The sequence below is a fragment of the Bos indicus x Bos taurus genome, unplaced genomic scaffold (assembly GCF_003369695.1).
Source record: "Bos indicus x Bos taurus breed Angus x Brahman F1 hybrid unplaced genomic scaffold, Bos_hybrid_MaternalHap_v2.0 tig00003477_arrow_arrow_obj, whole genome shotgun sequence".
Taxonomy (NCBI): Eukaryota; Metazoa; Chordata; class Mammalia; order Artiodactyla; family Bovidae; genus Bos; species Bos indicus x Bos taurus.
In genome coordinates, this window is record NW_020867680.1 from 20,086 (window position 1) to 37,416 (window position 17,331).

Sequence of the window (17,331 nt, forward strand, 5' to 3'; positions counted from 1 at the left end):
TCACACACAAACCCTCCTTTTATTTCACGGGGGCAGGTGCCTGGATAGGCTGCGGGGAAAGGGGCGACTGCCTCGGGCTGTGGGCAGGCCTAGTGGCCTCCGTAGTTCTGCATGAGCTCCGAGACTGCCTGAACGATCATCAGGGAGCCGGTGGACACGAGGACGATGAAGACGACAGTCAGAAGGATGCCCAGGACCAGGGAGCAGATGTTCAGGCATTTGGCGGTGGAGGCGTAGCTCTGGGCCCCAGTGATGTCGCCGACCATCTTCCGGTCCCTAGACTGGAGGAGGAGAGGTGGTGAGGGTCCAGGTGACCGCCGGGCCTGTGGCTCAGGCCCTCCCCCGCTGGTCCCCACTGCCCGTTCTTCCCAGCGGGGACCCACGCCCGCCTGTCCCCTGGAGTCTGAGCGCGACAGTGGCCGATGAGCGCTCCTCCCCTCCTGGGGTCTCCATCTGCTTTCCCGCAGACAGTCAGCCTCTCCAGGAGGCCCAGGGCTCTCCCATCCTTTCTCTGGCCGCCTCACTGGCCCCTCACCCACCAGGGGACAAAAGGCTGACCCTGGTCATCCCCACGCACCCCCTGCAGCCTCATCATGACCTGCACGTGTACACACACACACACACACACACACACACACAGACACACACACACACCATGCAGCAGAACAACACACACGGGGGCTCCCAACCCCACGTGCCGTCTGGGCAGGGCCTCTCCAGGTTCACACACACTTCCGTGGAGACGCCCCGGGTGCCCACCCACCTTCACAGAGTAGGCAAATGCCACGAAGCCCAGGCAGCACCAGTTCATGAAGATGGTGTTGAACAGGGACCACACGATGTGGTCGGGCACGGCGGTGTCGCTGCGGATGTTGATCACCGTGGTCGTCACGGGCGCCTGGCTCTGGGGCGCCCCCAGCACGGCCACCTCGTGCTCCTCCTTGAGCACCTCATAGGCTGGGGGCACCGCCCCGTGGGCCCCAGTGAGTAAGAGCTGGGATGTGCGGTTCATGGTGGGGACGGAGCAACTGCAGTCCAGATGAGCAACTGCGGTCCAGATGCCACCACACACTTGGGGGGCCCTCCTTTACCCAGGAGTTTCGATTTCTCCTAAGTTTCCTTTTCCTGGGCCGGTTTCGTTTCGTAAGTGGAAATGGGCTGGGCTTAGGAGGTGGGGTGGACCACTGAGTGTCAGGTTACACCGGAGTCAGTGGGAGGGAGGCTCCTTTCCCAGAGGCTGGAAGGGGCTGGAGGTTTCCTTCCACCCTCCCAGGTTTTTGGCTGGGACTCCCCTCTGTCATAATAAAAAGACAGTTTAACAGGAGAAAAATAACAGTTTACCAACCCGTATACCTCCTGTCTATGAGAGGGACCCAGAAAAGCTCAGCAACTTCCCCAAATGCTGAAGTCAGCACCTAAATGCCATCTGAGCTCAAGATGAGAGGCTGCGGTGGGCAGGAGAGGCCTCCTTGGGGAAGTTACCCCGAAAAGCACAGAAACAGGGTGGTTTCCTGCAGAGGTCATCCTTGCCGCCTCCACCCATGAAAGTTTCCAGGAAATGCGGTCGCCCCCTGGTCGCTCAGTCGTGCCCGACTCTTTGTGACCCCACGGACTGCAGCCCACGAGGCTCCTCTGTCCATGAGATTTTCCAGGCAAGGATACTGGAGTGGGTTGCCATTTCCTTCTCCAGGGGATCTTCCCAACCCAGGGATCGAACCTGGGTCTCCTCCACTGCAGGCAGACTCTTTACCAACTGAGCTACAATGGAAGCCCCCTGGTACAATAGGGTCGCCCTTACAGGGAGGTTTGCCTTGTTCATTAAATGTCTCTCGTAGGCTGACTTCTACTCAGCCTCAGAATTAAAAATAACCAGTTAAAATAATCAATGTACCAAAGAGGCTTGTTTGGGGTTATGAGTTCTACTTCCCTTAACACCCGAGTCAGGCCCTGTGTTAGCCACACCCCCTTCCCTATTTAGGGATGTGGTCTGGGGACCCTTCCCCAGCCTGGGGGTCTCAGGCCCAAGCCTGCTGCAGCGCCCACTGTCCCCACTCGGGCCCCTGCCAGGCCCCACTCAGCCTCACCCCGAGGCCCAGAGGAGCCCCACCCCCACCACCAGCCCCCCAGCCGCACAGGTCTCCCCTCTGAGGGGCACTGGCCCCCCAGTCCTGAGTCCCCGCTCCAGGCGGGGTTTGGGTCCTTCCTGGTTGCAGGTCAGCACCCAGCAGCCCGTGTGGCCTGCCCCCCCTCATTTCTCATGGGACCTGGGGTGGCTCCAGAGGGAGCCGGCGTGCTGGCAGGACAGTTCCTGGGCTTGGGGCTGTGCCCCCTCCTTAGGGACAGGGTGGGTTGGCTCTGTGGCCAGGCCTCCGCTCTCTTCAGACTTCTTGAAAAGAGCCAGTCATTTTACCAGCAAAAACGTTTACACACAGGAATAACAGATAACTGCAATTCAGGACAAGAAAGTCATAGCAAAAACTGTAAACACATTCGGGAAACAAAGGGGAAGATGTTACTCTGTAGAGAAAAAGGAAGCGGTTGAAGGGGCCGCTATGAGCAAAGTCCATCAGAGAGACGCGGCGAGCAGGGTGCTGGCGGTTCCTGTGGCTGAGCTGCAAGGACTCTCGTCGGCCGTTGTTGTTGGCGTGCGGAAGCACCCCCTTCTCCTCTGGGTTCTCTTGGCTGGTCTAAGAATTAAGTTGTCATAAGACAATTAGGACAGAATCACACAGAAGTTTAGCAACATGTACACATGGGAGAGACCCAGGAGAACTGAATCACCATCGAAATGGCCAAGACCCTCACCTTAAACACCATCTTCAACTAAAGACAAGGGAAGATGCTGGGGTAGGCTTTCATGACTTGAAGGGGGAAACTGACCTGGAAATAGAAAAGCAAATGTTTGGGAAGCAAATGTTCACTGGGCCAGGCAGGGACACAGACTGGACTCTGATCTCCAACAAACCCTTTATCCAAATTATTTCAGGCTGTTATGGGAGGCAACAATAAAAGCTTCCCAAATCTTCTGTTTCATTTTCTTTTTTAAAATCAGCCTAAATTAATCCTTATGCCAAAGAGAAACATTTGGGATAGTAAATTCTGCTCCTCTCCAGTGGGCACTATCATTACAGATGTTACAAGAAAACCAGAACCAACCTTTCGGCCAACCCAGTATGTCCTTGTGGAAGCCCCCAGCTCTCCTCGGGCTGTGCACAGGCTTCTCGTCACGTTTTCTTTGAGCCAAGGGACAAACTCTCCGGGCAAAGCTGGAACCATGTGTGCCTCCTGGAAGTTTCTGGTTAAGGTGTTACGGAGGCTCGATGACCAGCAAGAGGCCTCTGATCCCTCATGAGGAGAAAGCAGAAGGTAAACGCAGCAAGCGCACACCGCCCTTTACCCTCCAGCTGCCCGCAAAGGCTTTGCCCAAGCACAGACGCCACTGCCAACTGTCACCTTGTGAGGGGCACTGAGGGGTGCTCGTGAGCTGTAGCTTCTGCAGACCCTCGGGTCAGAAGAGAGGCGTCAGCATCAATCAACCAAGGCTACCTCAAATTATGGGTGTCCCAAAGCTGACAAATAGCCCGATTTACATGGATTGCCCTTCAGTTATCTTACAGATCTTGTTTTTCCATCCAGAGTTGGATTGCTTTGAAGCAAGGAATGGGGCATGGAATTAATTAAGGAATCTGAGCCCAAGTTGGAGTTGGGACAGGCCTGCAGGCTAAGCTTTCTCGCCCTCAGTGCATCAGTGGTGACCCCAAACAGGAAGACATGTCCCTCTACACCTCCAACAGGAAGGCCTCTCCCCTTCCCACCCAGCAGGAGGAAGCAGGTTTCTCTCTGCCGCCCCCCACCCCACCAACAGCCCAGCCAGAGACCTCAGAGGCCCAGCCCCCGGAAACCTCGTTACTTTGCACCGCGGCTCCTCCAATGGACTCTGGTCACCCCCGCCCCTCCCATCTCCCCCTTCTCCCTCTGTCCAGGTTCTCTGGGTTTCTGTGTGTCCCACCATGGTTTGCATATCCTGAGTTGCATTTCCTCTGCTATTCCTGAGTAAACCTGTCTCTGCTGGTGCTGACTGGAAAAAAAGGCACAAACTAAATGTTGAGAATTATGTTTTATTTGGCAGATGAAACTGAGGCCTTAAGCCTGGGAGAAAGCCTCTCTGAAGATAAGGGAGGAGCCAGGACATATAGGAGTTTTGCAACAAAAGTCAAGTAGTCAGAACATCAAAAGATTACTGTTACTTAAAGAAAAAGCAGACATCTTAAGTGATGATTTAGTGCTGTTCTATGAGCGGGAAGATGCAAGTGTCTGGGCTCACTGGAATCATTCCTCTGCCTGCACCTCAGCTCTCTGGGCCAGGGTCCCGCGCTTCCCCATCCAGAGTCCCCTCAGAAGGGCGGCTGCGGTGGCCAAGAGGTTGTCCACAAATCCTTGTTTACTGCTGTGGCAGGCGGCATTCTATGCCTGCAAGCTTCTCCTGCACTTTCAATTCTTGACCTACAGAGTACGCTGTGTAGTTCATATTTATTGAATTCCAATATTCATTAGTTTTGTAAGTTTTTCTTGGGCAATAAAAGTACCCTAGAAACTATAAACCATGTTGCCTGCCTAATGGACACCTGGCTGTTTGACCCATCTGGGTCTTGGGCAGACTAGGGAGCGAGATGCAAGTGTGGTGGGGAGGCCGCCCCGCACCCCCTGGGCCCCGAGGCGGTCAGTGTCTGGTCGTCTCCCACGACGGGGTTGGTGGAGGTTTTCCTCCCCGCTGGGCCAATTCCAGAGTCCCCCCAGCCAGCCCCACGGCGTGGCTCTTACCCCGAAGCCGCTGACCCCACGTAAGGACAGTCCAGCGCCACCCGATTCCGTGTCTATCGCGCCTCGAGGTAGGGGGGTGACTCCTGGGGTGGGGCCACCCGTTGCCCGGTGGCCACACTGAGAGCTAGACTTGGGTCCGGGCCCCGCGTGAAGTCACGGTTGGCGCCACGCTGCCCTCTGTCATCTGTCGTTGCTTTTGTCGTTCTGTGGCTCTTTACCTTCACTTTGTGCGCTAAGTAACTCAGTCGTGTTCAGCTCTTTGTGACCCTGTGGCCTGTAGCCCTCCAGGCTCCGCTGCCCGTGGAATTTCCCAGGCAAGAACTGGAGTAGGTAGCCATTCCCTTCTCCAGGGGATCTTCCTGACCCAGAGATCGAACCCAGGTCTCCTGCACTGCAAGCAGATTCTTTACCCTCTGAGCCACCAGGGATTGTCTTTGTACTTTTTAGCTGGTGTCTATCTTCACTGATACATGCAAACCTTATCTGCTCAATTTTTAACACCAGAGGCACTGAGAAGCTCATACAGTAGACATGAGGCCACATGTCCCAGAGCTGCAGCCAGTTCCTGCCCACATCTGGGGCTGGCCTCTCCATCACCAGGAACACGTGCCAGCTGTGGAAAACCACACAGAAAAATAGTGGGGTGGAGAATTCTCGAAGCCCATCTCTCCACAAAAGCAGGAAAAATTTTGCAAAAAATTTCAGAATCAACATTTTCAGCCTCTGAAAGTAGAGAAAGTCTTGCAGAAATCAGAGGAGTGCTTAATCAAGAAAAAATAGTGTAATTTCAGCACAGGGCTGTGTGGCATTTTAACTTACCCTGGTTCCACCCCTCATGTCTAAGCTCTGTGGCAGCCTCGCAGACAGCAACCTGTAATCTATTTCAGACTCTCGCCACAGTCTGAAGAGGCAGGGGCACTTCCTAACTCATTCTCTGAGGCCAGAATCACCCAGACACCAAAGTCAGAGAGAGAGACTACAAAGAAAAACAAAGACCAATATCCCTTACGAGCATAGGTTTAAAATCCTCGTCAAGTTCTAGCAAACCGAATCCAATATTACATATACACCACGACTGTTACCAGCTGGGCTGGAGCCAAACTCAAGGTCAGCTGCTCATTACTCCCTGTTTGGCAGACAGGCAAGTTTTGTTGGCTGCAGAAGCAAGATGCTTTATTCAGGAACCTGGCAACCTGGGGAGATGGCAGACTGGTGTCCCCCAAACCACTTCTGAGTTGCCGATCAGGGCAAGAGCTTTTAAAGGAAAGCGTCGAGGGTTTGCAGGTGGTGGCTACGTGCAGAGCAGCACAGTCAGCTCTGACCAGCATCCTGAAACTGTGGTGCAGGCTCTGGTGAGCATCATCTTATTTGGAGTGAAGTGAATCTTCAGCTCCAGGGTCGAGTTGTTCTTGTTTTCTTGAGCGCAGGTTTTGGAAGTGTGCCACATGGAGCAACTTATGTCATTTCTACAGCCTGGTCATCATGCAGTTAGCTTTTTCCCTTTGGTGGCAGTTTTCAGTTCAGTTCAGTTCTGAGTCAGGTCCAACTCTTTGCGACCCCATGGACTGCAGCACGCCAGGCCTCCCTGTCCATTATCAACTCCCGGAGGTTACTCAAACTCATGTCCATCGAGTCAGTGATGTCATGCAACCATCTCATCTGCTGTTTTCCCCTTCTCCTCCGGCCTTCAATCTTTCCCAGAATCAGGGTCTTTTCTACTCAGTCAGTTCTTTCCATCAGGTGGACAAAGTATTGGAATTTCAGCTTCAGCATCAGTCCTTCCAATGTATATTCAGGACTGATTTCCCTTAGGATGGACTGGTTGGATCTCCTTGCAGTCCAAGGGTCTCTCAAGAGTCTTCTCCCAACACCACAGCTCAAAAGCATCAGTTCTTCAGCACTCAGCTTGCTTTATGGTCCAACTCTCACATCCATACATGACTACTGGAAAAACAATAGTTTTGACAAGATGGACCTTTGTTGGCCAAGTAAGGTCTTTGCTTCTTAATATGCTGTCCTGGTTGAACATAGCTTTTCTTCCAAGGAGCAAGCATCTTTTAATTTCATGGCTGCAGTCACCATCTGCAGTGATTTTGGAGCCCTAAAAACTAAAGTCTCTCACTGTTTTCATTGTTTCCCCATCTATTTGCCATGAAGTGATTGGACCATATGCCATGATCTTAGTTTTCTGAATGTTGAGCTTTAAGCCAACTTTTTCACTCTAACTTTCACCAAGAGGCTTTTTAGTTCTTTGCTTTCTGTCATAAGGGTGGTGTTATCTGCGTATCTGAGGTTATTGATATTTCTCCTGGCAATTTTGATTCCAGCTTGTCCTTCAGCCAGCCTGGCATTTCTCATGATGTACTCTGCATGTAAGTTAAATAAGCAGGGTGACAATGTACAGCCTTGACGTACTCCTTTCCCAATTTGGAACCAGTCCACTGTTCCATGTCCAGTTCTAACTGTTGCTTCTTGACCTGCATACAGATTTCTCAGGAGGCAGGTCAGGTGGTCTGGTATTCCTATCTTTTGAAGAATTTTCCACAGTTTATTGTAATCCACAAAGTCAAAGGCTTTGGCATAGTCAATAAAGCAGTAGATGTTTTTCTGTAATTCTCCTGCTTTTGTGATGATCCAATGGATGGTGGCAATTTGACCTCTGGTTCCTCTGCCTTTTCTAAATCCAGCTTGAACATCTGAAAGTTTACATTTCACGTATTGCTGAAGCCTGGCTTGGAGAATTTTGAGCATTACTTTACTAGCCTGTGAGATGAGTGCAACTGTGCGGTAGTTTGAGCATTCTTTGGCATTGCCTTTCTTTGGGATTGGAATGAAAACTGACCTGTTCCAGTCCTGTGGCCACTGCTGAGTTTTCTAAATTTGCTGGCATATTGAGTGAAGCACTTTCAGAGCATCATCTTTCAGGATTTGAAATAGCTCAACTGGAATTCCATCACCTCCACTAGCTTTGTTCGTAGTGATGCTTCCTAAGGCCCACTTGACTTTGAACTACAGGATGTCTGGCTCTAAGTAACTGATCACACCATCACGGTTATCTGGGTCATGAAGATATTTTCTATATAGTTCTGTGTGTTCTTGCCACCTCTTTGTAATATCTTCTGCTTCTGTTAGGCCCATAGCATTTCAATGTTCCCTTGGTATCTCTAATTTCTTGAAGAGATCTCTAGTCTTTCCCATTCTATTGTTTTTGTCTATTTCTTTGCATTAATCACTGGGGAAGGCTTTCTTATCTTCTTGCTATTCTCTGGAACTCTGCATTCAAATGGGCATATCTTTCCTTTTCTCCTTTGCCTTTCACTTCTCTTCTTTTCTCAGCTATTTGTAAGGCCTCCTCAGACAACCATTTTGCCTTTTTGCATTTCTTTTTCTTGGGGATGGTCTTGATCACCGCCTCCTGTACAATGTCACGAACCTCCATCCATAGTTCTTTAGGCACTCTGTCTATCAGATCTAATCCCTTGACTCTATTTGTCGTTTCCGCTGTATCATAAGGGATTTGATTTAGGTCATACTTGAATGGTCTGGTGGTTTTCCCTACTTTCTTCAATTTAAGTCTGAATTTTGCAATAAGGAGTTCATGATCTGAGCCATAGTCAGCTCCTGGTCTTGTTTTTGCTGACTGTATAGAGCTTCTCCATCTTTGGCTGCAAAGAATATAATCAGTCTGATTTCAGTGTTGACCATCTGGTGATGTCCATGTGTAGAGTCTTCTCTGTGTTGTTGGAAGAGGGTGTTTGCTGTGACCAGTGTGTTCCCTTACAAACTCTGTTAGCCTTTGCCTTGCTTCATTTTGTACTCCAAGGCCAAGTTTGCCTGTTACTCCAGGTATCTCTTAACCTCCTACTTTTGCATTCCAGTCCCCTATAATGAAATGGACATCTTTTTTGAGTGTTAGTTCTAGAATGTGTTAAAGGTCTTCATAGAACTTTTCAACTTCAGCTTCTTCAGCATTACTGGTCCAGGCATAGACTTGGATTACTGTGGTATTGAATGGTTTGCCTTGGAGACAAACAGATCATTCTGTCATTTTTGAGATTGCATCCAAGTACTGCATTTCGGACTCTTGTTGACTATGATAGCTACTCCCTTTCTTCTAAGGGATTCTTGCCCACAGTAGTAGAAGGCAATGGCACCCAACTCCAGTACTCTTGCCTGGAAAACCCCATGGACGGAGGAGCCTGGTAGGCTGCAGTCCATGGGGTCGCTAAGAGTCGGACACAACTGAGCGACTTCACTTTCACTTTTCACTTTCATGCATTGGAGGAGGAAATGGCAACCCACTCCATTGTTCTTGCCCAGAGAATCCCATGGACAGAGGAGCCTGGTGGGCTGCCGTCTGTGGGGTCACACAGAGTCGGACACGACTGAAGCAACTAAGCAGCAGCAGTAGATACAATGGTCTGCTGCTGCTAAGTCGCTTCAATCGAGTCCAACTGTGTGCGACCCCATAGACGGCAGCCCACCAGGCTTCCCTGTCCCTGGGATTCTCCAGGCAAGAACACTGGAGTAGGGTGCATTTCCTTCTCCAATGCATGAAAGTGAAAAGTGAAAGTGAAGTTGCTCAGTCGTGTCCGACTCTTCGTCTGCAACCCCATGGACTGCAGCCTACCAGGCTCCTCCATCCATGGGATTTTCCAGGCAAGAGTACTAGAGTGGGGTGCCATTGCCTTCTCCAGATACAATGGTCAGCTGAGTTAAATTCACCCATTCCAGTCCGTTTTAGTTCACTGAATCCTAAAATATCTATGTTCACTCTTCCATCTTTTTTTGACCACTTCCAGTTTACCTTTGAGAGTCATTTCCTAGGCAGGTTGATAAGGAGTCTAGGGGTCCCCAAGGAGAGAAGAGTCTGGAATTCTCAAGGAAATTCTCAAGAACAAACTTTTTCCTTCTCTACATTCCTTAGGATTATATAACAATAATGTGTCCTGCCTGAAGACAGTCTCTGGATTAAACCTTCTGGCTAATTCTGTTATCTTAAAATGTAAATAATGGGAGTAGGTCTGGTGAGGTCTTTACAACCTCCAGACATTCTTTGGATTCATTGGAGAGGATATAACTTCATTGCTAACACTAGCAAGGGGGTACTCTTTCTGCCCCCTTCTGATGCCTATGTCAGAAGCTTTCTCTATCTCCTTTACACTTTGATAAAATTTTATTACACAAAAGCTCTGAGCGAATCCCGGTGTCTTCGCGTGATTCAACAGCAACCTTTCACCTTGATTCATGGCCCTAACATTCCAGGCAATATTGCTCTTTACAGCATCAGACTTTACTTCCATCACCTGTCACATCCACAACTGGGTGTTGTTTTTCCTTTGGCTCCATCTCTTCATTCTTTCTGGAGTTATTTCTCCCCTGATCTCTAGTAGCATACTGGGCACCTACTGACCTGGGGAGTTCATCTTTCAGTGTCCTATCTTTTTGCCTTTCTGTACTGTTCGTGGGGTTCTCAAGGCAAGGATACTGATGTGGTTTGCCCTTCCCTTCTCCAGTTTAGTGTTAGTATCTGTGAAACAACCAAGGAGTGTGCAACAGACACTGCTATCTGTGTCCTTCCGGAGGAACTAAAGATTCTGTGACAGGTAGGTGATGGCTGAGTCACTGTTTAAATTGTTACCTGCTTTTCTGGCCCAACTGCTATTATTTTTATCACTACATAGTCACATCTTTTAGATTAATTCTTGAACCAGGCTTTTATGACTAACGCCTTTTTCTACAAATAAGAATCAGGTCACGTGGAGGGACCTTTGTACCTGGGAGAGCCCCTGCAGGTTCCTGCTGGGTTTCATGACCAAGAGGGATTTATTCCAGAAATGCAACCATGGTTTAAGAATACAAGTCAATTAATAAAGTCAAAGTACTTAATACATGGTCCTAATAAATGAAGAAAAAACACTATGTGATTATCACAATTACTGCAGACAAAGCCTCCGACAAAAATCCAACAACATTTCATTTTAGAAGCGTTTCAAAAGGAAAAAGCACTTCTTTAACTTGATAAAGGACATCTACAGAAAAGGTACAGCTCACATCATACATAAAGGTGAATGACTGAAAGCTTCTCGAACCTGTAGACCGCTTTGGGAAGCATATGGTCATTTTCACAATATTGGTTCTTCCAGTCCAGGAACGTGCTGTATCTCTCTGCCTCTTTACGTCGTTTTTTCTTTCTTTCATCAGTGCCGTATAGTTTTCTGCTACAGGTCTTTTGTCTCTTTAGGTAGGTTTATTCCTAGGTATTTTGTTGTTGTTGTTGCTGTGGTGAATGGGATTGTTCCCTTAATTTCTCTTTCTGATTTTTTGTTGTGTATAGTGTATAGGAATGTATCCTTATCAAATTGCTGATGGCATTTTCCACAGAACTAGAACAAAAATTTTACAATTTGTTTAGTAACACAAAAGACCCCAAACAGCCAAAGCAATCTTGGGAAACAAAACAGAACTAGAGGAATCAGGCTTCCTCCAGGTGATTCCTTCCTGTAGGAATTCCTTCCTGGAGGAATCTGACTTCAGACTATACTGCAAAGTTACTGTAATCAAGACAGTATGGTACCAGCACAAAAACAGAAGCATAGACCAATGAAGCAGGATAGAAAGCTCAGAGATAAACCCACACACCAGTGGGCACCTTATCCTTGACAAAGGGGCAAAAATATACAATGGAGAAAAGACAGCCTCTTCGATAAATGGTGCTGAGAAACCTGGACAGCTACATGTGAAAAATGAGATGAGAACGCCTCCTGGCCTCCCTACTGGCCCCAGAGGGAAGTCTCTGCGTGCGTGGGGCTGCAGTGACCTGTCGCTGATTGGTGGCCCCTCCCCAGGCCCAGCATGTGCCTGTCATGGCAGAGGGCACTCCTGGCAGCTGGCTCGAGGTGGTCCTGGTGGTGGCAGTCCAGCTGGGGCAGCAGGTGCTGGAGTGCCGGTGGTGCTGGGGTCCGTGGGGCCTCTGGCGGGCCGTGCAGTTGGAGCAGGAGGACTTGGGGATGGTGGGCATGAACTGCATGGAATTCCGCTGGGGCAAGGCCATGGCCCTCATCTTTGTGGGCGGCGTGCCCCAGGGTGGCACCATGCTGGACGCCCGTGCCAATGCACTGGGGAGAGGAGACCACATCATCCCCCACGTGCTGGCTGTGCACCAGGCCTGGTCCAAGTGAGGCTGAGAGAAGCTACAGCCGGATGAGGCAGGCATGACAGGCAAGGTGCTGGACACCGCCGTGCAGGCCTTCATCCTGGAGGTGATCACCTAGCACCAGGAGCCAGCCTGCATCCTCTGCGACAAAGACTCCTTTCCCCTCAAGTCCTACATCAGCCTGTTGGCCTCTTCCCCAACTCCAAGTTCCTGCTGGTGGTGCAGGACAGCCTCTGTGTTCTCCCTGGTCACCCACAAGGTCACCATCGCTGGCTTCAAGCCTAGCAGCTACCACGACTGCCTCACCAAGTGGAGCAGGCCATCGAGGCGATGTATGTCCCAAGCATGGAGGAGGCAAGGACAAGTGCCTGCCATGTCCTATGAGCAACTGGTTCTGTACCCTTCGCGCTCCCTCAAGCTCATCCTCTGCAGCAACAGCATCCTATATCAGGACCACCTCATCTGCAAGCCCTGCAGCCCAAGTCCAAGATTGAGCTCCATATACCAGGTCCTCAAGCCTGTGAACCTGGAAGCTCTCTCCAAGTGGACTGGCCACATTCCTGGGGATGTGTTGAGGGACATGGGCTAGATGGCCCCCATGCTGGCCCAGCTCATCTATGACCCCTATGCAAACCCACCCAATTACTACGACCCCAGCCCACCCCACAGTCATCAACCACACACACCAGGTCCTGAAACAGGGACTACAAAACACCGGTCAGTCTGAAAGGCTACTTTCAGGTAGACAAGAACAGCACCTCTTCCCACCTAAGAAGCTCGTGATTTCCAGATCTCTGCAAATGGCTTTGTTGCCAGGAGAAACTGCATTAGAGTGGAAACTGGACCTTTAATCCAAGCATATTATTTGCTGTTATATTAATCACCAAAACAGGACTCCTCATGAGGAAGGTATATGCATATGTTTGCAAAAGCTGAATTATTGAAAACTTACCTCTTCACACTCTATCTTAGGACCGTCTGGGGTAGAGAACCAAAAGTGTGGAAGTAGTCTGGTTTTTGAAACTTTGGTATTTTGCATTTTTCCCCTTGAAAACTTGTTTTAAGAAGTGGATTTGCAGGACTGCCTTGGTGGCTTTGCCTGCAGGGACAAGGCCCACCACCTGTGCCTCTCCTGTAGACTCTTATTTTTTAATTCAAAGAATCCAATTAAGAATTTAACATATGAGGTCTTCTTTGATTCTCCTTTTCTCTTTGGTTGACTCAGTTTCACAGAAGAACTATATATATATAATTTGAATAAACCGAATGGGGGAAAAAAAACAGTTCCCAGCACCATACACAAAAATAAACTCAAAATGGATTAAAGACCTAAATGTAAGGCCAGAAACTATAAAAACTCTTAGAAGAAAACATAGACAGAACACTCTGATATAAATCGCAGCAAGATTTTCCTTGAGCCACCTCCTAGAGTAATGGAAGTAAAAGCAAAACCAACAACACAAATGGGACCAACAGTTAGAACTGGACATGAAACAACAGACTGGCTCAAAATTGGGAAAGGAGTACAACAAGGCTGCATATTGTCACCCTGCTTATTAAATCATATCCAGAGTACATCATGCAAAATGCCAGACTGCATTAATCACAAGCTGGAATCAAGATTGCCAGGAGAAATATCAACAGCCTCAGATATGCAGGTGATACAACTCTAAAGGCAGAAAGTGAAGAGGAACTGAGGAGCCTCTGGATGACCGTGAAAGAGGAGAGTGAAAAAGCTGGCTTAAAATTCAACAATAAAAAGCTAAGATCATGGCACCCAATTCCAACACTTCAAGTAAATAGAAGGGGGAAAATTGGAAGAAGTGACAGATTTCATTTTTGGGGGAGGCTCCAAAATCACTGCAGATGGTGACTGCAGCCATGAAATTAAAAGACGCTTACTCCTTGGAAGGAAAGTTATGACCAACCTAGACAGCGTATTAAAAAGCAGAGACATTACTTTGCCAACAAAGGTCCGTCTAGTTAAGACTATGGTTTTTCCAGTAATCATGTATGGATTTGAGAATTGGACTATAAAGAAAGCTGATCGGTGAAGAATTGATGCTTTTGAACTGTGGTGTTGCAGAAGACTCTTGAGGGTCCCTTGGACTGCAAGGAGATCCAAACAGTCCATCCTAAAGGAGATCAGTCCCAGGTGTTCATTGGAAGGACTGATGCTGAAGCTGAAACTCCAATACTTTGGCCACCTAACGCAAAGAGCTGACTCATTGGAAATGACCCTGATGCTGGGAAAGATTGAAGGCAGGAGGAGAAGGGGACGACAGAGGATGAGATTGTTAGCTGGCATCACGGACTCAACAGACATGAGTTTGAGTGAACTCTGGAGTTGGTGATGGACAGCCTGGTGTGCTGCAGTCCATGGGGTCACAAAGAGTTGGACACGGACTGAGCAAATGAACTGAACTGAACTGAACCTTCTGACTAATCTTGTTATCTTGAAACTTGTATACTGTGGGAGTGGGTCTGGTAAGAGCTTTCTATTGTTAGTTCTAACCTTGTTAATTTAAGATGCATGTTGTGAGAGTGGGTCTGATAAGAGTATACAAGGCCTTGGTAAGACTTGCAGGGGGGCACTCTCCGCCCGCTTCTGATTCTATGTCCGAAGGGTTCTCTGTCCCTTTTCAGGGCTTCCCTGGTGGCTCAGGTGGTAAAGCGTCTGCCAGCGATGCAGGAAACCTGGTTTGATCCCTAGGTCGGGAAGATCCCCTGGAGAAGGAAATGGCAACCCACTCCAGTGTTCTGGCCTGGAAAATTCCATGGACAGAGGAGCCTGGTAGGCTACAGTCCATGGGGTTGCAAAGAGTTGGACACGACTGAGCGACTTCAGTTTCTTTCACTTTCATACTTTAATAAAACTCTGATACACAAAAGCTCTTGAGTTATGAAGCCTGGCCCTTGGTCCCGAAGCTAAATCTTTGGAGATCAAGAATCCGACCACCATTCACCACAAAGCTATCAGGTAGCTAGTGAGAAATCTGCGCGACACAGGGAGCTCAGCCTGGGCTCTGAGATGACCTGGAGCAGGGGGATGGGGGTGGGGAGGTTCAGGAGGGAGGAGACACGCGCGTACTCGTAGCTGATTCCTGCAGCTGTACAGCAGAACCCAACGTAACGTGGTAAAGCAATTGTCCTCCAGTTAAAAATACTAATAATAAAAAAAGACTGAAAGCTTCCGCTGAGATCAGAAACAAGATGAAGCTGTTGCTTAAATCCGGCATCATTCTGAGGGCTCTGAGAAAGGCAGTGAGACAGAAAATGCAAAGGGAGGGGACACGCAGCTCAGAAGTGAAGCGCCTTGGGAACATCTCCACACGCAGATGACGCGACTGTGTGTAGAAAATCCTGTGAGAACCACAAAAGTCTATTTAAAGAGATTAGCAAAGTTGCAGGTGACAAAATCAACGTCCAAAAATCACTAGCAATGATTAACCTAATGATTATAATTAAGAAAAACAATTCCATTTGTAATAGTGTTTTTGAAATACTTGGTAAAATTTACCCAAGTAGGTTGTTTGACTTGTATGCCGAAAACTACAGATCACCGCTGAAAGGAATTAGAAAAGCCTAAATAAACGAAAAGACACCTATGCTCCACAGACCTGAGCTCTTAGGCAACACTCCCACAAATGACCTTCAGTTTCAACACAATCAGTATCAAATTCCCACAGTTTTTATTTTATTTTTTCCAGAAATGGATAGGCTGATCCTAAATCCACATGGAATTGTCAGGCCAAAACAATCTTGAAAAGAATAACAGAGTTAGGGGCTCATGATTGCTTCCTGATTCAAAATTCACTACAAAGCTGCAGTCGTCGAGGCGCTGTGCTCCTGGCGTAAGACACACACGTGGGCTGTGGGACCGAAACTCGAGTCCATGATAAACTCATACGTAGACAGTCAAGGGAGGCAACCAGGCTGCCAGGACTGTTCACAGCTGGTGCAGGTGCGGGTGTCCACATGGAGAGGGAAGAAGCTGGACCTTGCCTCACAGTTCATACAAAACTCATGGATGCAGTGAGACAGGCCGTGACCTGGGGCCTCTTGATACAGGGCTTATACCTGGGCCAACTCGTCCTAGAGCAACAAAGGAACTAGAAGGGACTCAGAGAGACTGCGTGCGTGGGCACCTGGGGCCAGGAATGGGACTAAGAGAGACCGCATGCATGGGCACCTGGGGCCAGGAATGGGACTAAGAAGAGAGACCGCGTGCATGGGCACCTGGGGCCAGGAATGGGACTAAGAGAGACCGCGTGCATGGGCACCTGGGGCCAGGAATGGGACTAAGAGAGACCGCGTGCATGGGCACCTGGGGCCAGGAATGGGACTAAGAGAGACCGCGTGCATGGGCACCTGGGGCCAGGAATGGACATGAAGACACAAAAAGGCTGGAAGAAGGGACTAAGAGAGACCGCGTGCATGGGCACCTGGGGCCAGGAATGGGACTAAGAGAGACCGCGTGCATGGGCACCTGGGGCCAGGAATGGGACTAAGAGAGACCGCGGCGTGCGTGGGCACCTGGGGCCAGGAATGGACATGAGGACACAAAAAGGCTGGAAGAAGGGACTAAGAGAGACCGCGTGCATGGGCACCTGGGGCCAGGAATAGGACTAAGAGAGACCGCGTGCATGGGCACCTGGGGCCAGGAATGGGACTAAGAGAGACCGCGTGCATGGGCACCTGGGGCCAGGAATGGACATGAGGACACAAAAAGGCTGGAACACAGCTGCCCGTGCAAAAACCGCGCCCTCCCACGAGCCCCGCGCGCAGAGCCAGCAACGGGGCAGGCCGTCGAAGCCCCCGCAGGCCGGCCCACCCACCGGTCCACACCCTCACCCACCGAAGGGACCAGCTCGCCCCATCTGGGGGCGAACATGGGCCCTGTTGCTTGTGTTCGCTCCCTCCTCCTGAAGCAGGGGCCCCAGTAAAGCCATGCCTCGATTCCTCATCTGGCCGTGTATCAATTTCTACAATTAAAGAGTCCAGGAACCCGGGTTGGCAACAGCAGGACCTAGAATAAAAGCTGAGCCGCAAACGGTTAGAAAGAAAGACAGCGTGACTTTGGATCGGGCAATGGCCCCTTAACTACATGACAAGCAACTAAAGAAAACAGAGATAAATTGTAGTTTGCCAAATTAAAAATGTTTGTGCCTCAAAGGACACTCAAGAAGGTGAAAAGACAATCTAAAAAATGGAGAGAGTTTGGAATTCATGTATCTGACGAGGGACTAGTATTCAGCATATGAAAGAACCGCAATTCAACAACAGCAAGACCCACAGACCAAGGAGTCAGTGGACAAAGGCCAGAGCAGACATTTTCCGAAGACACGTGAACA

The 17,331-nt window shown here is 49.3% G+C and overlaps 1 protein-coding gene, 1 long non-coding RNA gene and 1 pseudogene across 2 annotated transcripts; 1 reads left to right on the plus strand and 2 right to left on the minus strand.

The window, feature by feature from the left end:
- On the minus strand, nt 1-1,144 carry LOC113889031 (interferon-induced transmembrane protein 3-like). Its single transcript, XM_027535920.1, has 2 exons — nt 764-1,144; nt 1-281 (listed from the first exon to the last, which is right to left on the minus strand). Exons 1-2 carry the CDS (start codon nt 1,010-1,012, stop codon nt 90-92), a joined length of 441 nt encoding a protein of 146 aa, XP_027391721.1. The 5' UTR covers nt 1,013-1,144; the 3' UTR covers nt 1-89.
- Nucleotides 1,145-2,451: 1,307 nt separating this feature from the next.
- Nucleotides 2,452-3,823, minus strand: LOC113889033. Its single transcript, XR_003510140.1, has 3 exons — nt 3,157-3,823; nt 2,806-2,880; nt 2,452-2,687 (listed from the first exon to the last, which is right to left on the minus strand). It is a non-coding gene; the product is annotated as an uncharacterized LOC113889033 (long non-coding RNA).
- A 7,853-nt stretch (nt 3,824-11,676) lies between these two features.
- LOC113889030 lies at nt 11,677-12,760 on the plus strand (annotated as a pseudogene).
- Nucleotides 12,761-17,331: the final 4,571 nt, after the last annotated feature.